The sequence below is a fragment of the Mustela erminea genome, chromosome 14 (genome assembly GCF_009829155.1).
Source record: "Mustela erminea isolate mMusErm1 chromosome 14, mMusErm1.Pri, whole genome shotgun sequence".
NCBI lineage: Eukaryota > Metazoa > Chordata > Mammalia > Carnivora > Mustelidae > Mustela > Mustela erminea.
In genome coordinates this window covers 27154816-27181524 of record NC_045627.1, presented here as the reverse complement: position 1 = coordinate 27181524, position 26709 = coordinate 27154816, and the positions used below count along the sequence as shown (strand labels likewise).

Genomic DNA, 26709 nt, shown 5'->3' with positions numbered 1-26709 from the left:
GCCTTTCAGATTCTGAGAAAATGGCCCAGTACCTGGAGGAGGAGCGCCACATGCGGGAGGAGAATCTGCGGCTGCAGAGGAAGCTGCAGCGGGAGATGGAGCGGAGGGAAGCCCTGTGCCGGCAGCTCTCCGAGAGCGAGTCCAGCCTGGAAATGGACGACGAAAGGTGCGCGCGCGTCTCCCGGCCTCGCGAGGAAGCCAGACCAAACCAGGCTCCAGGGGTCTCCCTTCACATCCGGTCAGATGTGGAAGGAGGCGGCCCCCACGCTTCTGCGTGGTGGTGACAGACAGCGGCGCGTGACAGCCGGGGCTGAGCCTGGGGAAAGGGAGGAGGGGACCGTTTTCCTGAAACACAAAAAGACCGAGAACTTGCCTTTCCAAAATTACGTGGTCGAGAGAGAAATGGGGGTTACGTATAGAGAGACAGAGTTTGCCTAGTTGCTGGGTTTGTCTCCTCCTGCCCTGTGTTTGTTTAAAGGACGGGAGCATCTTACGCCCCGATGTGGATGAGCAGGCTTCTGCGGCCTGAGGTAACGCACTGTGCCTGGGTGGAAGGATCAGCAGGAGGCAGGTGGGGGTTGCTGAAAGGCAGAGGCCTTGCCTTAACAACTTGGAAACTTCTGGGCCTTGTTGGAGCTACTTTAAAAAACTAAAACCAGTGCGTCCCCTGTCTCTGCTCAAGAGTCTGTGTCAAGCCCTCTCATTGTCCCACCGAGAAATGGGCTGAAGTAAGAGGGTCATCTGTGGTTGACTAGAGGAAATGGCCCCAGCATTTGTCCCATCCACAGTCTTTCCTCCCCCACCCCTAACTCCCACAGACCCCTTGTACTTGGGAGTGAGGCGATTGTTAGAATCAGCAGCAAATCCAGCTTGAAAAAACTAAAATTATTCAATCATCAGAGAAACCCAGCATTTGGGAAATTGGGCTTTCTCTGAACCAGATCATTTCTGCAGGGAAATTCTGTGTTCTGGATCAGGGTTTCCTTAGCCTTATGTGTTGGTGTCAGAGTGAGGGGTAAGACCGAGCCTCCTTGAGCGTTCCCTCCAACAGGACTGGGCAGTCAGTCTGAGAGCAGAGTTTGCAGATGACCATGATGAATCATCTTGACTTGTTGACACCAAAACACATCAGAATCACTTCCTTTCTCTTTCCATTGATAGCTCCAGAGAGTTATTAACAAAGCTTTTGATCAACTTGCTATATAGATAGTGGTATTATCATTTTAAGAAAAACCTGAGATTTTCTATAATGAAGGTCTGTATTTTTATAATAAAAAACTTAGAAAAACACAATAATGGGTTATATTTAAAATATCTGTGTGCGTCCTCATTTGGAAAGATGATTCTTTCTCAAAAGTTTATATCATAAAACTGTTATCCTGACCTTGAATTTCACTGATTTCTTTCTGACATGTTCCCTTCTCTCTGAAACCCTTGGCCTCTGACAGTCATTTGACTAAAAACATAAGCTTGAATACCAGATGACTATTTTATTAACTACCTTGAGACACGGAGTGGACCAGTTATTAACAGTACACAATGCCCTGTACTTGGTTTTGAAGGACGCACTCTGAGGGACAGTATCTTCCAACCGTGGTGAAAATACTGGAGCTACTTCAGGCTTCCAGATAGATAGATATAGATATTTTCCAGAACTGGTATCGACTCCAGAAGATTTGCCTTATCTTTCATAGGTCACATTATCCCAGCTAGAGTACTGCTGCCCAACTGAGATTTCTCCTCTCCCTGTTAGGAATGGTGATGTCACCTTGGGGAGAAAGAAAATAGTTGGAAACTTAAGTTGTCTAAAATGTGTTTATTTCTTAAAGAGCAAGAGGTGGTCTTCGCTGCCTGCGGGAGTTGGGTAGAGTCAGTACCTGGGGCCGCTGTGCTGGGCTGTTCAAGAGGGCAGGCAGAGGTTGCAGGTGGCTGTCTGGCTGAGAGCTTTGTGGCAGGTTGGGGAGCCTGGTTTTCTGTGAGCCAAACGGCCCAGCATGGAAGTAGCCGTGGTAACGTTCTTGCAAACTGCCGGAGGACCTTTGGGCTGTGATCTTCCCCGGGACAGAGCGGTTTGCACACGCGGCGCTTCCTTTGGCTGCAAGGCCTGTGGAGGGTAGCTGATGGGGAAGACTCTTGAGCAGAGATTTCTGCTTGTCAGCGTTCTGTGCTCATTCACAGAATGAAGGCTGACATTCCTGACCATCAGGCCTGAGGTTCCTCAGGTCTGGTGTGACTTCCACGTCCAGGAAGAAGTCCGAGCCAGCATGGCGTGGCCAAGTGCGACTCCTGTAGGTGTGGAGTGCTGGGTCTTTGACTGTTCTCGTGTGTGGCTGTTCGCTAAGCCAGGCTTACCTCATAAATGATTGACCTCCAGTTTGCGGGAATACTGTGACCTTTAAGCTTTAAGCTTTAATTTTAATTTTAATTTTTGGGATTTGTTTTTACTTCTTAAATTAATTTATTTTTTCCCATTACCTGTACGCTTTAATTTGATGACATAAATCTTAGAGGGCTTGAGTGGGTTTGCGGCTCAAATAACAGTTTAAATATAGCCATCAAAACATGGATGTGTCTAATCTTCAGCACAGTGGAGGTAGATTTCTACATAGCTGTCGTGTGATGAAGAAAAGCCCAGCCCTCTCTGTCGTACAACACAGTTCTGTTAGGAGGCCTCCCCCTGGAGCTAGGATATTCCAGATTTCCCTAACCTGTACCCCTGGGGAGAGGGGCTTGCCAAGCAGTGGAGCTTTGTGACCCCGGAGTCTGCTTTTTACTTGTCTCCTAGCTTATAGTATCACTCTCCAAATACCCCGGGGTTTGACCTCAAGATTTGAACCCCGAACATTATCTCATAGGAGCTCCCTTAGGAACTATTGAAATGCAAGCAATTCTGATACTTCCCCCCCTTTCCTCTTAGGTATTTTAATGAGATGTCTGCCCAAGGATTAAGACCTCGCACTGTGTCCAGCCCGATCCCTTACACACCGTCTCCGAGTTCAAGCAGGCCCATATCACCCGGTGAGTACACGGTCTCAGTTACCCTGTGAGTGATCTCTGGTACATTTAATAAGCCTCCCCAGATGTGTTCCCTTTTAGCATATAAAAATCTTGTAAGCAGAGGAAGAACAGTCATGTGTTTTTCAGAAACATCAAAAACAAATCACCATTAAGCCTGAGTTTTAGCCTGAAATTTTTAGGCATAAATGTTACAGTGCCAGCTGGTGTTTTTAAATTTTTTGTTGTTGTTGAAAAGGAATTTAACTCCAAAGATTCTTTTTAAAAAGACTGTCTCTGACTGATTTTAAGTTCCAGTGGATTGACAAAGCCTTGGACAGATGTCTCAGATGGATCGTAACCCATCTCCTGTGGGTTCTGTTATTATGTTTTACATACATCTTTTCATTTTTGCCGTCAGAATAATTAACGTAGGCATCATCTTCCCCACTGAGGAAGCAGTGATTCAGAAGTTCAGTGGCTCTGGTCACAGGTCCAGGAGGGGGCAAGGTGGACCGGTTCTTGCTTCCCAAGCTTGGGTTCTTTGCAGCACAAGCTGCCCCCTGACATTCCTGGTGACGACTGGTGAGCAGGACTGGGGCCTAGTAGGCAGGCCCTGCAAGGAGTTGGCCTCGCTTTTGGCTTTGCTCCTGCATCTGGCTTTGGTCTTCAAGCCTTTCCCTCAAAGGCGTGCTTGTCTTCATCTGACCCTGAAAGCTCCCTCCCCCCCGCCAGGGTCTCTGGCTCAGAACCAGCACAGCATGGGGCTTTCAGGCCAGGAGGGCAAGTAAATGATCCAGCAAGGAAGAAGGAGGAAGCAGGGGCGGGGGACTAGCGAGGAGAGTGGAGGGAGGAAAAGAAAAGGTAGCGAGCCAAAGGTTCGCATCTTGTGACTGAAGGGACAAGTCTGAGTTTCTTGTGCTTGCTGGTAAACAGATTTTAAACAGAGCTGGCGAGAGAGAGAGAGAGAGAGAGAGAAAGAGAAAGAGAAAGAGTGTGTGTGTGTGTGTGTGTGAGAGTGAGTGTGAGAATTTCACAGCAGAATAAAGCAAGGTGCCTGCTTGGAGGGATGGTGGCAGGAAAGGCTCTGTGGTTTTGGAGAGTAGAACAGCTGAGTGTTGGGGACCCTCTCACTTGGGCTGTTGGAACTATGGAAAGTGCGGGAGACCCTTCAGGGGGCCAAGGGGAAATGCCCCGGCAGTGCACGTTGCCACAGACACACCGAGGTTAGGGTCCTGCCCGGTGCTATGCTGCTGTGACCTTTCTTTCTTTTTTTCTAAGAGGAGAAATCAAAAGAGCCCAGCACAAAGCAGGGCAACTTCTATCCAGTTCAGGCAGGGTAAAGAGCTGTTTGCAAACCGAAAGGGCTTTGCATCCTGGATCAGTACATGATCATCTCCCCTTGTTCTTGCCCTAAGGATGCTCTTACATCTGTGTCTCCCATTCTCTGGTGGCCTTTACATCTCTCTGAAAGCTCCCTTTCCCTGCTGCCTCAGTTTCCCCCAAATAGCACTCAGGGTCCATTACCATGATAAAGGTCTTCTTGGCCTTCTGAATTATTGATGTAAAGGAAGGCATGCATTAGGAAGAAGCAATATGGAGATGATGGTACTGATTCATATTCATTATAATTTATTTAGCCTTCTGTTTGATTTATCTAAACCTAAAGAGGTCCTTAGAGGCATCTGTTTTCCAATTCATTAAGTCTAATGTTGAGGTCTTTGAATAGAGAAAAAGCAAAAGTCAGACCCTGGTTGGGAATATTAACTTCTCTTGTTACAGGTATTCTACAATAATATCTTACTCTGTGTACATAATTTGAACTCTCACTGTCCCTGTCCCTGTATCGGGGACTTGCCTGTTAGACAACCTGTTTGCTTTTCCTTAAACTAAGAAATAAGTAACACCCAGATTCTTCTTTTTTTCTTTCAGCCAGCCTAAGTGAGAAGAACATTTGTGTCTTATTTTAAGTTCTATAATATCATCAAAGTAGATTTTATCTCTTATTTGGCAGCAGAATTACTCCTAATCTAGTCCCTTATAGTCCTATACATAGTACATGAGCAAAACCTGAATTTTCAAATTTGCTTTTCAATTCAGTTTTTATTGGAGGAAGTGCTCAGTATTAAGAATATCTAATCACTTTCTTAGTGGAATTATGTTATGTGTGTGTATATATATATATATATATATATTATATATATAGTTTTCATTTCCATTTTAATCATTTTGGCTCGTTCCTTCCCTTGCCGTTTCTGATTAACATTGGCAGTCTTGCATTTCATCAAGTTGTTGAAATACTTTAAGTTCTCCTTCAGTTGAATTGAAAGACATATTTCCAAGAGCTTATCAAAGATCCTCCTCTTAATAATGTGTGGACTTACATGTGTGGATTACCACAGGGAGAGAGTTACTTGTCAACAGTTAACCTTTCAGGTTGTCCACTGTTTTAAGCAGCCTATTAGCATATTTTGATGCTAATACTTCCAATTAGCCTATTTCGATGTGCCTAAATCTCAGATGTGGAAAAACGAAGTTCGAAAGAGGGTCTGCACCCCACTAGCCACATCCGAGTGTACCCACTGCCCAGATCTTGGTTTCTAATTCCCTTCTCCAGTGAAGAGAACTGGGAACTTCTTGGAGAAATGGCTCTTTCTAGGGCACAGAGCAGGCAGGGGACAGGATGAACCTGGGAAATCTGGGAATGTTGCAGGGTAAGGCGGTGCTAAGAAAACAGCAAGATGAAGGGATGCAAGAGAGACACAGGGGTGTCTTGCACAGAGGTGCGAACCAAAAGAGCTCCCAAAGGCCAAAGCTGGAACAATCTGAGCAACAGAAGAAATGATGTCATGTTAGATTATAACCCAAACAAAAAATAAATATCCGTGAGTTCATATGAATATAAATAAATAATGGAATAAATAAAGAAGGGAGAAGAGACAGATCTGTCCTTTGAAAGAATTCCAGAGAACTTACGTGGATACTCTGCTCTCAAGGAAGTAGAAATAACCCCTCATTCTGTCAGTGTGGGAGGACATAGGGTCTTCCTTCCAAAGAGAAGTGTAGAAAAGGGTTAAAAGAGTAACTTTACAATGGAGGAAATTGACAGACCTGGCCTCAGCCAGGCCATCAGGGTCCATGTGAACAATGGGGAGCCCTGTCAGTAGCACGTACCCTCAATGTGATGAAAATGGCACTTCGCCTCTGTGGACTTCTTCCAAAAAATCCATAACCCTGCCTAACCATGTGGAAACATCAGACAGATCGCAGCTGAGGGATAGTCTGTCTGTAGAAGACCTGACTGATACACCCCAAATGTGATAAGCTCGTCAGAAACAAGAAAAAATGAGGAACTGCCTCAGCCAAGAGGTACCTAAGGACGCCTGATGATGAAATAGTAAGTGGCATCCAAATGGGATCCTGGAACAAAAAGGGACCTGAGTTAATAATAACGTATCAGTATTGGTTTATTAGTTGTTTTTTTTTGTTTGTTTTTTTATGATTTTATTTATTTATTTGTCAGAGAGAGAGAGAGCACAAGCAGGGGGAGTGACTGGCAGAGGGAGAAGCAGGCTCCCCACTGAGCAGGGAGCCCGATGGGGAACTCGATCCCAGGACCCCGGATCATGACCTGAGCCGAAGGCAGACGCTTACCAAACTGAGCCACCCAGGCGCCCCTCGGTTTATTAATTGCGACAAATGTATTATACTCACATAAGATGTTAATAATAAGGGAATCTGACCGTGGACCATACAGGAATCCTCTTTATTACTTTTGCCACTTTTCTGTAAACCTAACACTATTCTAAAATTAAAAGTTTATTTTTGAAGAAAACCACAGAAATAGGTGAGACGTTGCCTCGTCCTAGTAGATAAAAGGAGCAGAGCAAAGCCCTCCTGTCTGATCCTGAAGCAACTGCGATGTTTGGAGGTCAAGTACAGGAAGAAAACCTGGCGAAGGAGACTGAGAATTGGAAGGAAAATCGGAATATGAGCTCATTGAAGTTAAGACAACGCCTTTCACCCAGAAGAGAGTCAGCTTTGTCCAAGGCTCTCCAGGGTCAAGTACAATGAGGGCTGGAGAAGGTTGTCACAGCCCGCAGCTCAGAAGCACCACTGACCTTGCAAGAGCGGTGCTGATGAAGTCATTGGGACGGAGCTGGATTAGGGAGATTTAAAGAGGAAATTGTGTCTGTAGTTAAAGTTTTGCAAAGACCATGGTCTTAGGTGTAACTTACAGAACTAAAATATCTTAAAATTATAATCTAAAATAAAAACTCTTAAAAGGAAGAAAATGTATCTGTCTTTAGTTTGGCTCTATATTTTTTTTCACTGGCAAAAAGATATAAAGAGAATTTGGGGACAGTCAGAAGGGTAGAAGCAGAAATAAAGTCATACAGAATCCTCCTATCCAAAGGTACTGGTAATATTTTAGTGTTTCCAAATGCCTCATTTTCCTACCCGCTCCTCCTGCAGTGTTCCTTTAGATAGTTGGTTTCATACCAGATTATACACTTTTGTTCATTTTGCTGAGTGGTTTTTGTCATGAATTTTTGTCGTGAATTGCTTTTCATTAACCATCTTTTTTTAAAGTTGCAGCCTTGAGCTTGTGGACAGCAGAACAAGTCTTACCATTTTCACTTTAGTTAATGCCTTTCTCTAGAGAGCAAGAGAAATTTATTGTACCAATAGCTTTGAAGAATCGTACTACTTGATTTATTAGTGGACTGGTGTTTGGGGTTTGGCATTTTCAACCCAGTGATTTTTGGATTCTCATCCTGTATTGTGTTTGTGGGCCAGAGGGTCAGATGCATGATGATTAGAACTTAAGGGAAAACAAAAAGTACTAAGATACGGTCTGGCCTCTAAGAGCTTATCATCAACCACAGGGCCTGGGGAAGGGGCTGGGAGGGAAAATACAAGAGACTCTTTTTAAGAAACTTTGCAAGGCCAAGTGTAATAATTTCATGCAGAAGGTGAAATAGCCGAACTGCAGGACATCCACTCCATGGAGGGTTATATACTGTACTATTTCATTTCTAGAACATTCTCAAAGTGACAACATTATAGTGACAGGGAATGGGTCAGTCATTGCTGGGGCACAGGGTGAGAGGGAAGGTGTGACATATGGAAGGACTGACTTGGGTTCTTTTTTTGTGTGTGGTGATGGAGCAGTTTTGCGGCTGGTTGTGATGAGAGTTAACTCAAATCTGCCCATGTGATCAGATTACTTTGGGCTGTGTACACACATACACATGGGAACAGTGCAGTAAACACTGATGAAGTCCACCTCGAGCCTATGCCTTCGTCACTAGTCGGGGACCTGTGTCAGTCTCCTGGCGTTGATACTGTGCTGTGCTTCTGGAAGAACTCTTTGGTGGAACCTGTAGTGTGTTTGCAATTTCATGCAAGTGGTGAATGGTTTCAAAATGAAAAGTGGTAATTGAAAAAAAATCTCAATAGTTTAAGAAGAGATTCAAATTCAAAGAAGAGAGAGCTACCAACTTAGAGCACTTTTGAGATGGGCTGTAAAGGAGCTTCATGAGCCGAAGCTTAATGAGGCTATCGTTGGCCAGGCACTCTGAGCATTTTGTGACATTTACTCATTTCATCCCCACAGCAACCTTGTGAGGCCACTTCAGTAATCTCATTTTACAGTTGATGGATCTGAAGTCCACTGTCACTCAGCACCAAGTTGCAGAACTAGAGCTAATATGGCTGTCGGCTCTGGGGTCTAGGCTGTTTGCCTCTTGAGGCTGATTGAGGTCCTGAATGACAGGGGAGAAAGTACAGAGAAGCCACCTCAGGCAAAGGGCATGGTATGAACTGAAGTAGAGGTCAGGATTAAGAGTGGTAGGGGTCACTATGGTTCTTACTACGGGCTGCCCTGAGGCCCTGCTCCCATAGATTCTGATATCATTTGATTTGGGCCTGAGTTTTAATACTGTGTGTTGAGAACCACTGACCTACAATATAAGAGATAGTTTGGAGCCAAGTGCAGAGGCCTTTATAATAGCCAGAGAAGATAATTTTTTTTTTTCTTCAGTTTAGGTAGACAGTAGGGAGTCTTTGAAGATTCTTGATTCATGTTTAACATACCAGTAGTTAACCTTGTAATACAAAATAGGCTGCATCTTTTTTTATTATCATGAACTTCTCTGTCTTGGGATAAGAATCCACTTTCATACCCTTTCTTTTAAATTTCATCACTTTCATAAGAAACAGAATTAGGGTTGTATTCATCAGAGCTGTATTAATAAAACCTCTTCTTTCCTTCTCCAGCTGAATGAAGTGCTTGTGGTCAAAACAAACACAGCCACTTAGTTGGACTTAGACTTTACTCCAAACCTTCATTTTGTAAATGGGAACCCCACATCCACAATTGAAATGGAAACATGCCAAATAGAAAGCACTGTTTGATAGTCAAATCAAGAAATGAAATAAATTCTTGACTTTAGATGTTGAGGACACAGACAAATTCTGGGACATGACACATAAAGCTAGGCTTGGTGGCTGCATGTTTCAGCCATGGAATCCAAAAGAAAAGTATCCTTAATAGCTTAAAGAACTGTGCTCATTACTTCAATTGCCCTCCTTAATCCCTGTTTTCCCATCCCCCCCACTCACCTCTTCTCCAGCAGCCCTCAATGTTTCCTATAGTTAGAGTCTCTTATGGTTTGTCTCCTTCTCTGTTTTTGTCTTATTTTTCCTTCCCTTCCCCTATATTCATCTGTTTTGTTTCTCATATTCCACATATGCATGAAATCATGGTATTTGTCTTTCGTGGACTGATTTATTTCACTTAGCATGATAACCTCTAGTTCCATCCATATTGTTGGAAAAGGCAAGATTTCATTCTTTTTGATGGCTTAGTAATATTCGTGTGTGTGTGTGTGTGTGTGTGTGTGTGTGTGTGTGTGTACCACATCTTTTTATCTATTCATTTGTTGATGGACATCTGGGCTCTTTCCATAGTTTGACTACTGTTGATAATGGTGTTATGAACGTTTGGGTGCCCTGTGCGCCTTCAAATCACCATGTTTGTATCTGTTGGGTAAATACCTAGTAGTGCAGTTGCTGGGTCGTAGTGTAGTTCAGTTTTTAACTTGAGGAACCTCCATACTCTTTTCCAGAGTACATTCCCAGTTTGCATTCCCAGGAACAGTGTGAGAGGGTTCTCCTTTCTCCATATTCTCGCCAACGTCCATTGTTTCCTGAGTTGTCAGTTTTAGCCATTCTGACCAGTGTGGGGTGGTATCATTGTAGTTTTGATTTTTATCTCCCTGATTCCGAGTGATGTTGAGCTTTTTTTCATGTGTCTGCTGGCCATTTGTATGTCTTCTTCAGAAAAATGTCTGTTCATGTCTTCTGCCCATTTCTTGACTGGATTTTTTGGGGGGTTTTTTGGGTGTTGAGTTCAATTTAGGTGGTTTATACATCTTGGCTATTTTGGATTATGTTGCATGATGTTGAGCATCTTTTCTTACGCCTCTTGACTATTTGTAGGTCTTTGGAGACATGTCTATTCAAGTCCTTTGCCCACTTTTTAATTGGGTTATTTGTTATTGAACCGTAGGAGGAGTTCCTTATGTATTTTGAATACTAATCCCTTATCTGATGTATGGTTTGTAAATATTTTCTCATATTCCCTGGGTTATCTTTTTGTTGATTATTTCCCTTGCTTTGGAAGCTTTTGGGTTTGACAGACTTCCATTTGTCTAGTTTCTGCTTTTATGACTGTGTCACATCTGAAAAATCATTGCTAAGACCAATGTCATGAAACTGTTTCTCTGTGTTTTCTTCGAAGAGCTTATAGTTCTAGGTCTTAGATTTGAGTTGATTTTGTATAGGGTATAAGACATGGGTCCATGTTCTTTTGCATGTGGATATCCACTTTTCTCAGTACTGTTTGTTGAAGAGGCTGCCCTTTCCCCATTATGTATTCTTGGCACCTTTGTTGAAGATTACTTGACTGTTTATGTGTGGACCTATTTCTCGGCTCTCTGTTCTGTTCTAGGACTTGACTTTTACATTCCCTTTCATCCAGGAGACCATTTGGTTAGCTCACCAGTCTTATCTATGTTCATTTTTGTTGGTGATTGAGAACTTCTGCATTTTAAAGTCTTCTGGATGGTTAAAGACAGCAGAAAATGGAGTTTGACATCATACTTGCCATGGTTATATTTCAGGTCTATCATACGCAAGTCACACAGTTGGTTTCACGCCACCAACTTCACTGACTAGAGCCGGAATGTCTTACTACAATTCCCCGGGTCTTCATGTGCAGCACATGGGAGCATCCCATGGCATCACAGTAAGTATCCAGAGGGGAGGAAGCCGCACTTGACTCTGTTGGTGGTGGCAGCAGCTCCTCCTCAAGAGACCAGGGGTGATGCCCTTAGACCTTGCCCTTTCTTCTCCCTCCCACCATCAGTTCACCTTCAAACTATAGCGACTTCCATCAATTTGATACCAAATTCTGGTTTGGAAACTAAAATCCTTCCCAGGAGACAAAACTTCAGCTTCACTTTCTGTGAAAAATGACGCTTTGTGAAATGTAATTTGAACTCTGGCCAGTGCCTTAATTAAACCCCGGCCAGCTTAGTAGGTTGACTAATAGAACAGTCAGAAATGTAGCTAACAGGGGTTTGAGAATAGGAGAGAAGTGAGGGTATTTCTGATAATGGAATCCTTAAAAAAAGCCTCTTATTCTACGAAAGCAGGAGGTAATCTGGATTTTGGGTTTTGTTGGTTTGCTGGGTTTTATGTAAAAGACACATTTGGTTGAGCTGCATCTTTCAGGATGTTGACCACTTACCTGAGTGGTGGAAGGAACCTGGGGACATACAGTGGACGGAAAAGATTAGAGCGGAGGATGAGACAGCTGTTTCTTAATTCTAGGACTGTCCCATCGAAGGGCCAAGTCCAGTAGTTTGGTCAGTGCACGTTTTGGGGTAATCTTGCATGGCTTTTTCAAAGGTGTAGGTGCAAACTCCACCTTGTCGAAGTTTTCATTAGTAGTTCAGAAACCAATAGGGGTAGACAAGGAGCTCTCTAGTTTCTTGTCTCTGTCGCTCCCCTTTCTCACCGCCCCCGGCTTATCAGGCTGTTAGAAATGAGCCGTCTGGACCCAGACTGACCTGTTCTTCTGTCCCGTCTACAGAGGCCTTCACCGCGGAGAAGCAACAGTCCTGATAAATTCAAGCGGCCCACACCGCCTCCGTCTCCCAACACACAGACCCCGGTCCAGCCCCCTCCGCCTCCGCCTCCGCCCCCCATGCAGCCCGCGGCCCCGTCAGCAGCCACCTCGCAGCCCGCCCCTTCGCAACACCCGGCGCACCCCTCCTCCCAGCCTTAATGCATGTGCTTAGTCCGCATCTCATGTTGGGACTCGTACAGCGGAGCCGTCTACTCAACGCCAAAGGCTTCCTCCCCTGGCATTTTTGGATCTGACTGATTTGCACTGAGGTTATCTAGGCTTCACTATTAATTGTGTTGTAAGTGTTTGTCGGAAGCGCAGCCAGTGTTGTGGGTCTACAACACTAAACAGATGACTTTTTCCATCAGTGTTTTACTTGAATCTACATGTATGTCCATTCCCTGGCTGGAACATTTGCTATTCAATATTTGGTAATTCAGCAGCAGTGTGCAATTTTTGCTTGGCCCCAGAGCTTCATTTTCCTGGCTTTTAGGTTTGTAAAATAAAAAGGGATATCTTTTTTATATTTTTTTTTTCATGAATTTGCAGAAAATTACTGAGCTGTTACCTCTCCTCCCCATCCCCATTATAATGGTGTTTACCAAACATACCAATAATTCAGCACTACAGTTCAGACCTTTGAAAATCTAGCTTTCGGTGTAGAATGGAAAGTTAGATGCACCAGTGCCCAAGACAATATACTCTTTAATAGAGCTTTCTACAGATACACTTTTTATAGGTTACTTTCAGTATCTGTCAACATCCATTTCTTTTGTGAAACAGACTAAAAGTAATGGGTCACATGGCTGTACCTTTTCCACATACACGTGGGATGGATAATTAGTGTATAGTAAGGTGTGATTCCTTCCTTATCTTTAGTGTTAACCTACCCAGACGGGCCCTCCAACACGAGTCAATAAATGTTGTCCTGCCCACCAGTGGTTTTGACGGCGGATTAGAACACACTCTTGGATATCTGCTGCAGAAAGCAATGTGATTGTAACAAAAACAGCTATTTTCCCCTTTCCATTGTTCATGTTCCCCTAAGATAGAGTTTGAACACATATTTTAAAGGTGCAAAATACTATTAGAAAGTACTATTTGAAATGAACATTATAGGAATATCATGGTCTAATGGCCACAGAATCCTTTATTGCTTGGCAGAAAAGACCAGAGGTGAGCGGAAAGGAGCCCCTTAGCCCGAGCGTTCGTGCTGCCCAGTATCAGCAAGTGCGGTGTACAAACAAGTATACTCTGAATACATCATTTCCATTCATTTAGCACAAATAAATCGTTTGGTTTCACTTGGAAGTGGAACACTGTGAGTCACTCTTTTCTTAATACTTGCAACATCTTTATTTTTGCTTTTCAGCAGTAACTGTTTTGTACTTTGGTAGTAAAGTGATTTTTACCACCTGTGTTTGCATATTTATATATGCTGTGGACAAAAATAACTTACTAGAGAATGTATATTTTATGATGAGAATGTGTATCTGTTGGATATAATCAGAGAACTGAAAATTAATTTATCAGTAATTTTTAAGAGTCCATGTTTTGTGACACCCATCTCTAATAGCTAGCTCTTTATTGAACACACTCCTAAAAATAAGGAACCGTGACATTGTAGATATTTGATAGTGTACAGTATAGAAACTTCCGTTTTTGCCTTCGAATGCGTATTTAAAAATTACAGAATGAAGCAAGTCTTGTCGGAAAATAGTGTTTGATTAGCATTTTAAGAACTTGAGAGTAAAAGCAACAATAGGATTTTTCACCTCTTCCTGCTTCCACCCCTAACTCCCCAATTGGTCGATCTAAATTTTATTTATAATCTGTATGTAATATACATAATCATAGTACAGTTCTCAAATAAGGGGAAGAAGTGTGGCCTTTCGTTATCGAGGCTTTAGGTTTTTAATTTGATCAGACAGGGTCCTGGCAAACCCAGGGACCTCACCAACAGCCTGTTGCCCCTCCTGGTACATTGCCATTCCGAGGAATTCTGAGAGGAGGCAAACCCATTTTGCCTTCATGGTACAGTTCTTGTTTTTTTTTCATAGGAGAAGTACGGTCTATGTTTACAAGACTCTTTTGCGAGCTGATAGAATTCAGTGCTGTCGGATAGTGGCTTGCACGCAGCCGAGATCGTCCGTAACGTAACAAGCTTCCCTTCGCTTTCTGCCAATAGTGTTACCTCCCGAAAGCACAAAAGTCGCGACATTGCCATATGGTGAATGAAAAAGCACTTGGTGTGAGCAAACCATTGCTGACAATTGCCTTTTAGAAACAGGTTCTTGACTTTCAGACTTTGCAGAAATGGAATGCTGGTTCCCCCAGACTTGTCATTTCATTTCAAAATAAAACACAGCTCCTTCAGACAGCACTTTGTCGACATAAATGAGTGCCCCTCCCTGCAGACATTCAGAATTGATCGAACAAACACTACTCTTTAGAATCTATGCTGTTTCAGGTTCTTCTCAAGTGGTTTCTGACCCCGGGTGCCATCGGTCACGCACGGGCAGTACACGTGCCAGGGACCCATCAGATTCAGACCCCAGCCCGTGGAGGCAGGAGTCCTCTCACCCATGGGAAGCTGACTTACCACGGGTGCTTCTCAGTGGGGGCTGAATATGGTTCCTGCCATTCTTGTGGCCCACGTGCCCAGGGGCACCCTGGAGTGATTCCCTGAAGGCCTCTGTCCAGTCAGGAGCTGGCCCGAGGGCAGGCGGACGCACCAGGAGCTTCTAGGAGCTTCCTTTCCCTGTCTTGTGGACAGAGACCCTTGGCTACCACTGTGCTGCTAATAGGATAAGTACTCTGTTGCCAGATTACCATGCCTTTTATATGAAACCAAATTAACTTCTCTAATACCTGACACCTCTGGGCTCTTAACTGCTTTCTCTCATCAAGCGTGCTGGCATTCTGGACAGAATTCTAAAAATTTGGCAGATGGTGGAAGTATTGGAAGATTTAATTTAACTTGCTCCTTGTTAATTGAAAGAAGTTTTAAATTCTGAGCTCCTGAGATACTGACTACAACCATGGGATGAATGTGTCACCAGAATGTGGCTTTGGCACCGAGTGCTGCTGTCCCTTGGTAATTGGCTTCTAACTGATTTGACCAGAGATCATTGATAATGTGAATTTTTGTTAACTGTTCAATTGTAGGAAAATAGACTATGTATCGCCCTCTGTTAGGTAGACATGAACTTCTGCACGAAGCCTTGCTTATAGAGGAAGCCCAATAAGGCAAGAAAAAGCGTAGTAACTTGTGCTTCGAGAGCACAATCTTTTTCTTACAGTACGGAAGAATCGTTTCTATGTAACTTGATCTTCTGTCTAGTACTTGTCTTATAGGTAACCAACACTGAAAACTTTGTAGTGGTAACTACCAAAGAAATACATAGTAAAAACAACCTTTTATTTCCAAATTTATTAAAGAGCCAGCCATTGACGCTGCTACACGAGTTCCATGCTCGAGAGCCATTGTAAGATTAAGGGGTTTTTAGGTTTTCGTTTCTGGTTTCTTGTTTTCTCTTTTCTACCTTTTTCTTCACACACACACACAGCTGTTAGCATGACACTATGGGGAACATTTTCCAGAATGCTTGGCATCGTGGTTAACAGCCCGGCCCCGGGTGCCTCTCCCGAGGCAGTGGGAGGAAGCCTATGTTCAGGATAGCGTGGGCGCCGTGTGTGTGCGTGTATGTGTGCATTCATGCCTTAACTCGGGTTACTGCTCAACTTCACTTCTTGACTTGGTCTGCACCGTCATCGAGATTGTAGTGTACATCTTGATCTGAACTTCATCTTGGCAAAAACAAAGTTGCAGGCACATCAGTTTAAGAACGCATTCCTCTGGAAGAGGTTTGGATCAGGTTGACCCTGAGCCGTTGGACTTTTATTTGGAACTCAGCATGGAAAGCAAAAGTGGACTGTCAAGTGGAAAGACATCAACAAGGAAGAGAGGAGAGCCAAGTGCTAGCATGTCTTTGCCTCTGCATCTCCGTGCACACTGTATGTTCATGGTAGCTTGTTTACAACTTGACTAGGTTGGAGTTCTGGTAATAGTGGCAATCTTGACATTCTTGGTCAGAGTTTAGAGAGATGTAAGACTTCCAATTAATGTCTTATTTACTTCTTTATGTTGATTAGTCTTTGATACATGTGCTGAATCAGAAACCTAAATAAAGATAATTTTTTAAAATGCACCTCTTGAGCCTTAAAACCTCTCTCTTTCTGGTCTTTGGGTCAGAAAATTGAACATTGTTTCCCTGTTGCTTCTGATGGACATCTGACTTTGATTCTAATCCTACAGGCTGCCTTAGAAAGTAAATGTAAGGACTTAGAAAGTAAACATAGCAGAAGGGGCTAGGACTGTTCTGTCTCATAAACAGGGTGCCGGTTACCTGGATGTATTGAATTTTTGAAAAGTCACTGAGCCGTATGTTTATAATTTGTGCACTGTTCCAAGTACGTGTTGTATTTCAATTTAAAACCATAAACCTAGGAGATTATGAAAACTGACATTTCCCAAAATATATTACATATAAACAAGTGTGCGTGTTTACACATATGTGCATACACACGCTTGTGCACACACATACTTGGGCTTTGGGTCTGACCTCTACTATATTTGTGGGCTTACGCTTGATGCCCATCTCTGTGGTTTCCCTCTCTCTCCTTTGTAGGAAGCACGGCTCCAGAATCTTCCAGATTTGTGTACCAGCTCTTTAAATGAGCTGGCTCCTTAGTCCATCTGGAAATCCAGTTCCTTCCCTGCGAGACAGGTTATCTGCCTTGCTAAAATGAGAAACCGGGAGATGGAAGCCTCAAGTGCAGCCCTTCCACGGGAAGGTACACACTCTTCCCACGTGCGTTCATTTGGGAAGAAACACAATGGGTATTTGGGGAGACGTGTTATGCATGTTTGGGGGCTGTATTGTTGGTCAGCTGCACTTTCGTAAGCCCTTAGCATTGGGTGGGGAGGAGCACGGTACTGAGCAGGATCTGTCTTTGGAGCATCATCTTCAAGAACCTGGTTCTGATACAGTCTCATGGGGGGCAGTTGTTGAATCTAGGCCCTTTTCTGTATAAAAGCATTAAATGGACTTTGACCCTTGACCTCACTCCAGCTTAAGCCAGATTCCATGTTCACTATGGGCTAATGAAAGATTTTAGTTTGGCTTTTGATCAAGGCCTCTCTACTCCTGACAGCTACTAGGTTTTAGTGGAAAATGTGGCCCAAGTAATGGCCCAGGATCTCTGAATTCAAGTCTTGGCCCCTTTGGCCAGCCTCAGTGTTCTAACCTGGGGATAGCCATTTTAATTTCAGGTAGAGTGTGATGAAAATAAGATTGAAACAAAGTGCTTTAACAACAAGTAAAGTCTACACTACCTGTGTACTTCTTTTCTTGTTTTAATACCTTTTAGAGGCAGTGTGTCCACCAAGTCTATCTAAAATCGAAACTGTTAATGGAAATTTTGTGTTAATGTAAATAAAACTCTATGTAAATCTGGGTCTTTTTTTCTTTTGAAGGTTTTATTTATTTGAGAGAGAGCAAGAGAGCACAAACGGGCAGAAGGAGAGAGAGTGGGAGAATCAGGCTCCCAGCTGAGCATGTTTGAGCCCAGGACCCTGAGATCATGACCCAGGCCAAAGGCAGACGCTTTAACCAACTGAGCCACCCAGGCGCCCCCAGGGACTTTGTTTTAATGTTTATTTAAGTTAAAAACTCATGGAAATAGTTGTATTCAGTCACTGATATCTAAGCCAGACCCAAACTTTGTAACATTCTCTAGAAATAGAGGAAGAAGGCAGTGTGTGTCTAATTTTTCATGTCTGATTTTTAAGGTTTTGTGCCTAATTTTTATTACAACAGGAGATTGGATTCCTGACCTCAAACTTCTGATATCATCCCTAATTCCATATTACAATGAATGCTATTGAACTAAATATATTGAGAGCTTTTTCTGAAGATTGTATTTTCTGTTACCCTATGCATGATTTAGTGCAACTTTAAGATTACTAATTATCCCCAGAAGAAATCTTAGTAATTACTTAAAAATTTTTTTACAGATTTTTTTTAATTAAAAAAAATTTTTTTTAAGATTTTCTCCCATTTATTGGAGAGAGAACACACTTATGAGCGGGGGAGGGGCAAAGGGAGAGGGAGAAACAGACTCACCACTGAGCAGGGAACCCCATGCAGGGCTCCATCCCAGCACCCTGAAACCACAACCCAAGCCAATGGCAGATGCCCAACCTACCGAGCCACCCAGGCGGCCCCCCAATTTTTTTCTTCTTAAAAAGAAAGCCAGACTCAGAAGTGAAATGGATGACAGAATTAGTAGACAGCGATGAGAAAACTTCCTCCATGTCTTCAAGAACGCAGAAGGTGTGAGCGTGATGAGGAAAACGTAAAATATAAAATAGACCCAGATCGAACATCTAGAGACAAAAAAAAAAATCTAATGTCTGAAATTTAAAACAACAAAAACTTGCGACTTACATCTTCTGTGGATCTCTGTGCTCTCTAAATATTCCTTTAAAAGGCAACTCCTGAAATTCAAGTTCAGCCTCGTTGAGCTACCTTCCTCCCTCCCCTCCCCTGAGGTTTGCTTTGCCGGGGTGCTAGGGAGCCGCTGCTGAAGTCCTCAGCTCCTGCCATTAGTCGCTGTGATGTTAGGCACCGAGCCTCAGGTTTAAGGGAGTCAGCGTCCTGGAAGGTGTCCTGTGAGTTCAAGTCCAGCCTACGTTTGGTTTCCCAAGCTTCCCTTTCCGCACCTGTAAAACAGGAAGGAGGATGGGGGTCGTAGGATCCAATGGACATGTCCCTTAAACTTAAAACAGAGTGTAAGGTTTTTTGTATTGTAGCTTCATTAGAGTTTGCACGTGCGGGAGTGATGTGCTTAGGGAAATGGCGCAGTGGGATCGCACAGCATTGGAAGAGAGGAGGGTCAGAGACGACTTCCAGAGGTACTGATCCTGAACAGGTTCTTGCAGAGCGGTTCAGGAGTGTTCACGACGAGGGGACAGCACGTGCGAAAACCCGCAGTGAGAGCATCCATCCTTGTCGACAGTTTGGGTTCCCTGAAAGCCAACCGAGACAAGCCCTTGGGTGCGCACAGGAAGCTTGCTTGGGGTGACTCCAGGGCTCTGCCTTCGGCTCAGGTCATGATCCCAGGGTCCTGGGATCGAGCCCCGCATCGGGCTCTCTGCTCAGTGGGGAGCCTGCTTCCTCCTCTCTCTGCCTGCTTCTCTGCCTGCTTGTGATCTCTGTCTGTCAAATAAATAAATAAATATCTTAAAATAAAAAAAAAAAGTTGACCACTGAACGGTGTGCAGGTGAGTCTGTTGGCCTTGTGGCCACCTGGAGTTCAACCTCGTGGGGTGTCCCTGAGGAGTCATTTAGAAGTGCCTCAGAATTGTCCCACCAGAGGGCAGGAATGCAGGGACTTGGCTTCACCAACTCCTTTCATCTGTTGGCTAAAGGTGCCCTGGGAGAGAACCACCCCCACATTTGAATTTTCTGGGTTGTGCCAGAGGCTTTCTCAAAAGCCTGAGGCATAAGGGACCCCTCATGTTTAATGAGGGTTGCTGGCAAGGTGCATGAATGTGGTGAAACTAGGCGGCTGAGAGGCTGGGGGGCCTCGCATTGGTGGCCTCTGAGTACAACACCTGTCACCATCAGCTGGTTTAGCCTGGAATTCGCACGAAAAAAAAGGGGGGGTGTGAATTTTCCAGAAAAAAAAGGGGGGGTGGATTTCCCAGGAGTTGAGAAATGCAATGTGTTTTATTTACCTCTTTTTCCTCCAGCTTTCTGGAGAAATGATCAACACACACAGCGTGTGTCACATGCACAGTGTACTGATTTGGTAATGCCTCTATGCTGTAGAATGATTGCTGGGGTAAGGGAGGTGAGCATATCCACCTCATGTAGTTGAAATTTCTAGTACTTTCTACCTTCAAAGGCGGGAAATTCCTCTTTTACAAAGATCCAGAGTCCTGATTTCTCTTTGCAAATAAGATCACGGCAGGGCCTCCTCCCTCTACCGCGCAGGCAGAGGGGCTGAGCAGGCCCCTGGATGGAGGGCAGGGAACAGCATGCCCTCCTCAGAGCCTGGCGCGAAGCTGCTACCACACGGTCCCTGCAGGCTTCCGAGTTTGCAAACCCCTGGCATAGGGTATTTGAGGAATGAACGAAGTTTGAGACAGCCAGAGCTGTGTGTGCGGAGAAGAAAGACAGAAGGGCGAGGGGCAGGGCAGCAGGAGGCGAGCCCTGAAGCGGCTGTGGAGAGAGGCCTCCCTGCCAGTAGGTCCCGGCGGCGCTCATCCAGACCAGAACACTGAAGCGGGACATCAGCACCCGAGGGCCTGCAGTCATCCGGTCGGTCCGGTGAGCCTCACAGGGAAGGTTGGCCCATGCCCCTTGCTCTCTTTAAATTCAGTACCCAGTGCGTTTTCCACAAGCTGGGCTGAGAATGTCCCCGGGGGTCTAGAATCCTGGAGATTAGTCAGACAGGGGTGTGCTGGTAAGTGTTTAACTTTCTGCTCTCGAGAGACTATAAGCCTTTCTTCTTCTTGTGTGTCAGTTTTTGTTGTGTAAATGCTCCCCAGCAATGTGGTTTCGGGCCCTCCGTGTAAAGTCCCCAAGCTTGGGGGTCACTAGGCTGGCGGGCACCATTTCTGTTGTATTTTCACCGTAGAGACAGGTTTGTTGTAAATAACCTTAGAAGCACAATAATAGTAAAATGTAGTAAATCAACTAAGATATATGATGTTTTCAGTATTTATTAGCTGTTTGTACTATAATCTTTTAAATCATAAATTTATATAATGTAATTTTTAGTAGTGTCAGTGTTCAACAGCCAGCTGACAAAATTCCTGGACATTTAATAGTAATCTGTAGAGAGCCTGCTGATCCTGTTCTAGGTGCCTCTGGCTGGGAGAGGGTGCAGTGGGGTGGCAGGAGGTCAGAGGAAGCAAGGCCTCGGCTGCGTCTGTATCCTGTTGCAAAGGAGGACATAGTGACAGTGGAGAAAGTCATTTACTGGGGGGACCGCAAGCCCCGAGCCCAGCTGCCGGCTGAGAGCAAGTTTGGGTCTGGACTCAGCAGAGGACAAAAGTGGTGAGGCTCTCTTGGGAATCTCAAGACTCCTTTCAGGAGCCCCAGCACACAGGATCTCTGGCAGCAGGGATCTTCCCCTCCCCTCCCCCCAACTCCACCTTTACCTCCCTTAACACCCCAGTCTACAGTCTTGACAGGGGGCCAGGACTTCCCTCCAGGGAAGCAGACACATCACGCGGGGTGCGGAGGTTGGTGGTCGACCTGAGGGCTCAGCGGGGAACTCGTGTTCACCCAACTTTTTGGAAATCAGTCCAGACTAGAGGGGCTGTCCCATAGCTCACCCCCCCTTTGCTGGACTATAAACTGACAAGGTTAATGACCTTGGAGCGAATCAAACAGTAAATCATCGGGCTCCATAACATGGGATCTCTTGATGGAAAAGAAATGTGGGGACAAAAAAAAATGTGGGGACAAAATGAACGGATTGTTGGGAGGCATGCCTCACAGACAAGGAGTTCCAGAAGCTGTGGCCCTTGGAAGCTGCCACAAAATCCTTGGGAAGCTGTTGGGGATATAGTGGCAAAAAATGTGGAGAGCATGGGGCTCAGACTAAAGGGAAGGGAAAGCTGCGAACTTCATTTGGTGAGGCCTTCTTCTTTTTTTTTTTTTTTAAGATTTTATTTATTATTTGGGGCACCTGGGTGGCTCAGTAGGTTAAGCCTCTGTCTTCGGCTCAGGGTCCTGGGATCGAGTCCCGCATCGAGCTCTCTGCTTGGCGGGGAGCCTGCTTCCTCCTCTCTCTTTTGGCCTGCCTCTCTGCCTACTTGTGATTTCTCTCTGTCAAATAAACAAATTTTTTTAAAAACTTAAAAAAAAAGATTTTATTTATTATTTGACGGAGAGAGAGAGCGCTGGAGAGTGAACACAAGCAGGGGGAGTGGGAGAGGGAGAAGCAGGCTTCCCGCTGAGCAGGGAGCCCGAGGGAGGGCTCAATCCCAGGACCCTGGAATCGTGACCTGAGCTGAAGGCTTAACGACTGAGCCACCCAGGTTCCCTATTTGGTGAGCTTCTTAACCTATTTGTGTGTCTGCCAGGAGACTGCTCTCGGAAGCAAGGCCTGTCTCTCTCCAGGCTCAGTCCGGCATCTGAGTCCAGGATGCTTGGATCAAAGGGGAAATGGATTGAACTCTCACTGCTTAGTTGTATGAAAGATGTACTGTGAATTTCTTTCCAGCTATGATAATGATACTATGACTAGTTCCTTTTTTCTTTTCTCTCTCTCTCGCTCTCTTTTTTTTTCTTAGTCAGTGGCTATTTCCCTGAGAACTTGGGGCTCCGATCCTTGAGAAATGTCAGGACCCTGGAATGAAGGTGTCAGGGAAGGCCATAGGAACAGAAACCCATCTGGCCAAGATTCTGGGTCTACCACCATGAGACCTTTCTTGAGGGCTTTAGACAGATTATGTACCCGTGGAGCTTTCTCCTTAAATCTGAGTCCAAAGGCTGACTCTGCAGAGCAACCCCATGGGAGGGACAGGTTCCCAGAGAGGTCACAGAGTACAGCTGGAAAGGGCAAAGCCTGAAGCAGCAGAAGATGCAGGTTTGAGGTGAACTAACTCTTGCCTGACTCATGGCTTCACGGAGTTTCTAAATCTCTCCAGTCTTGCTTCGTTATGTTTTCTGACTTCTTACTGATGCATATAACACATTCAGCCTATTTTTTATGTGTAAATAAAAACAATATTTCTAAAAGGTCTGCATCTTTGAGAATTAATAAATAAAATATTTACAAATGCAATGATAAGATGTTTTGGGTTTGCTTTTAAAAATAACTTAGTGAGGGAGAATGAAGAAGAGGATATGAGTGTAGATAAAACAAGACGGGCCCTACACTGACTGCCTAAATTGCATGATAGATTATTCTCTACTTGGGTATGTTTAAGATTTTCATAATACATTTTTCAAAAATAAAGGAGGGGGAGGGGATCAAGAGATTTTAAGGATGAAAAGGAAGAAGGGAGTTTTGAGGACAGTGCTGGAGATGTCACCATAGGAAATTCTAATTTTTGCAAGAAGGTGTAAGTATTTCATTCACCACCGCCCAAAATGCGAACCATGGCGAGAAGTTGCTCTGTGGTGAAAACAAGTTTATGGCTTTGTGAACTGTGGACTCGGAGCAAGTGAACTGATCCCTGGTCAGGTGAAACACAAGGACATGTTCTCTCCTTTATTCCCTTTTTGTTCCCATGTGCACATTTCAGCAGACAATGGGGCTCACCTGGTGGGGCGTCCCCTTGGCTTGGGAAAGGACAGCTTGTAGCTGTCCCAGGGTGTTCAGATTTTTTAGTTGAGATGTGATGTTTGTTGTCATGGTTTAAGATGGCCTTATAGAACTCCGGGACCGTAAGAGGCCTGGGAGTCTTGACCAAGGTCCACCAGTGATGAGGCTTCTGAAGAATCAGTCAAGTATCAAGACACTCACCAAGTATCGAGAGAGACCCCCAAGCTCAAGAATGACACAAGAGAGAGGAAATCACTGGGCTTTGTTTCATTTTGGCTTTTCAGTCTCTTTTTTGGAAATATGAGGCTCAACTTTGGGGTGTTTTTAAAATTCCTGGCCTTGCTCTGTGGTGAGTGTTCATGACTCATTGGATAACCCCGACAGGTTATGGAATGTATAACCCCAGGCTGGGTAGCATGATGGGGTGTAAATCAAGGTGTGACGTGCAGAATTCTCTGAGCATCCGGCTCTCAGGTGGGCTTCATACCCAGTTTAACAACAGAAGCTTTGCAAAAGCTTCTGACTTGCTTGTCTCACTAGCCCTAGGTCAGTACTTTTTAGAGGGGAGGGGCATGGGGGGGATGGGTGAGCCTGGTGGTGGGTATTAAGGAGGGCATGTATTGCATGGAGCACTGGGTGTGGTGCTTAAACAATGAATCTTGGAACACTGAAGAAATAGAATTAAAAAATTAAATTAAAAAATAAAATTAAAATTAAAAATTAAAAAATTTTTTAAAATGGTAATTTTAAAGAACTTTAAATGGCCACACGGATGTCAGCAGGACATTTCTGATACTCTGAGCTCCAAGGGATCATCACCTATTAGTCTTGGCTGTGAGACCAAATGGTTTATTAAAACTAAATGTAAAGAAATGTGGGGTGTGCTCAGCGGGAAGCCTGTTTTTCCTTCTCCCACTCCCTCGACCTGTGTTCCTGCTCTTGCTGTATCTCTCTCTGTCAAATAAATAAATAGATAAAATCTTAAAAAAAAAAAAAAAAAGAAATGTAGGGTGGAGGAAACCTCTAATATTCTCTATTCTCCTCCTAACTTCTCCACAAGGGTAGAATTTTCTAATTTGGCTGGGTTGGAGCCTAGGACAGTGACAACTGAGCCATGAATCAGCAAAAGTTGGATTAGATTCTACTGGCACTCAGACTTCCAGTCATTTTCCTAATCCAAGGAACACCGTCTTCAAGTTCCATCCCCTCATTTGAAGACATCCTAGGTTTCCTTGGTCCTAAAGAAAATACTTCAGAAACCAGTCTGGCTCAGTTATCTGTAGTTGCATCACTGAGATGGGAATTACAACAGCCTGGAGGAAAAGAGGAGTGGTTTTCTTTCTAAAGCATTTAAAAACCAAGTTCTTTTTTATGTTACTTATTCTCTGTGTACTTTAGGAAAACAAAGTGCCTTCAAGATGCATTGAGCATCAAGATGTTCAATGATTAAATGGATTTTCCTACCATTTAGACAAAGTGCAGGTTACTCATGTTATTGGCCTTTTTTATGCATTGAGAATCCCTCCAAAGGTGAAGGGGGGAAATACCTACACTTCAAACCCTGAGCCAGGTTGAATATCTATGAACCCATACCCTGAGTTGCAATTTTTTTTTTTTTTGCATGGTAAATGGAATTATCTATAAGCTTGGCTCAGTCCCTTTGCATTTCTAAAGGAAAGTTGAGCCCACCTGAAAGAGGGCTCTAGCAACTCATTCATCTTGACCTCTCCAGGTTAATCAGTGTCTGAGAATTTTCCTTCTCTGGGAGGTACCATCTCATCAAATCTGGCAGTAGGGAGACCAGAATAAACAACTCAGTTGATATGAGGTGTGCCTCCTTTTTTTTTTTTTTTTTTCCCTTTTGCATCAGAACATACTTTTGTTTCAGCTACTCATGTATATCTTGCGAGCATCTGTGGACACTTAGATCCTGGGGTGAATTGCATAACCACTCGGCATCCATTCCCGAGACTTCCTCTTAGAGTGTGTGGGACAGGTATGTTCCTCTATATGCAGCTCTCATGGCAGGGACCTGGCACTTACGACAAGCAAGCCCTCAAGATATGAGAACTGTTATGATGTATTCCTCTGTTCACTTTATCATACCAGGATCATCATGATCCTAAATTCTGATGATAGCTGTCCATCTAGCTTGTCATCTCTCTTAAGTTTTTCCTTTCTGAACATGCAGTTAAAAAAAGACAATGGCTTCCTTCCAAAGCCACTTATTTTCTGTTGGCAGTAGCGTCGTCGTGTGAATACCGCATCTGAAATATGTAAGATTCCTTTCAGGATTATTCTGAGTCATTTATAATCTCCTCCCCTGTGCTTTCTCAACGAATTAGTTAGGTGCTTGATTCTTATGAAGTTCCCGTCTTCAAAATGCGGTGATGTATCAGTTCGGAACACTGAGCAGAACTCTCCATGGCTTGCCTGCTGTATCAGCCACGTCACTCTCCTCCAGTGTGTCCAGAAATTGAAACTGGGACCAAAAAAAAAAAAAAAAAAAAAGAAAAGAAAAGAAACAGGGCCACATGGAGCTGACAGGGCAGAGACAATGGGCAAAGGCTTTTGATTACTGTTCTTTGTCACTTCCTCCCCACTGCCCCCCACCATGCCCAGGCCATTCTCATCGCTTTAAAAAATACTGGGCTGATTAAGGACAGGAAGTTAGCTTCCTGACAAATATTATCAAGGACTGAGGGCCAGTTGCAAGTTGCCAGCCACCTTCCCTTTGGATGAAGCTTCCTGCTAGAAGCCGGTCTGCCATCTTCAAACAAAGCTGTGCTCACATGGGACCCTGCGCATTCTGCCACGTAAAAACACACACAGGCTCTCTGCGACTCTAACGGGATTGTGGAGGGATGTTCGGAACCTGGAGTTGGATGAACTCTTCTGCTGCGCTGAGGGTGCTTGGAGGGGCCATGGGCTTGTGAGAAGGGACACATTGGTTCTTTTTTTTAAAAGATTTTATTTATTTATCAGAGAGAGAGAGGGGGAGAGAGAGCGAGCACAGGCAGACAGAATGGCAGGCAGAGGCAGAGGGAGAAGCAGGCTCCCTGCCGAGCAAGGAGCCCGACCTGGGACTCGATCCCACGACGCTGGGATCATGATCTGAGCCAAAGGCAGCTGCTTAACCAACTGAGCCACCCAGGCGTCCCAAC

General features: G+C 44.3%; 1 protein-coding gene across 1 annotated transcript in view; it reads left to right on the top strand.

Annotated features, from left to right (window-relative positions):
* Positions 1-16404, top strand: part of CCDC6 (coiled-coil domain containing 6) — a 105413-nt gene extending 89009 nt beyond the window's left edge. Inside the window, exons 6-9 of the mRNA XM_032311669.1 lie at positions 10-166; positions 2918-3018; positions 11184-11308; positions 12158-16404. Coding sequence (XP_032167560.1) covers positions 10-166; positions 2918-3018; positions 11184-11308; positions 12158-12352 — 578 coding nt within the window. The 3' untranslated portion in view covers positions 12353-16404. The remainder of the gene's footprint in view (positions 1-9; positions 167-2917; positions 3019-11183; positions 11309-12157) is intronic.
* The last annotated feature ends 10305 nt before the right edge of the window (positions 16405-26709 follow it).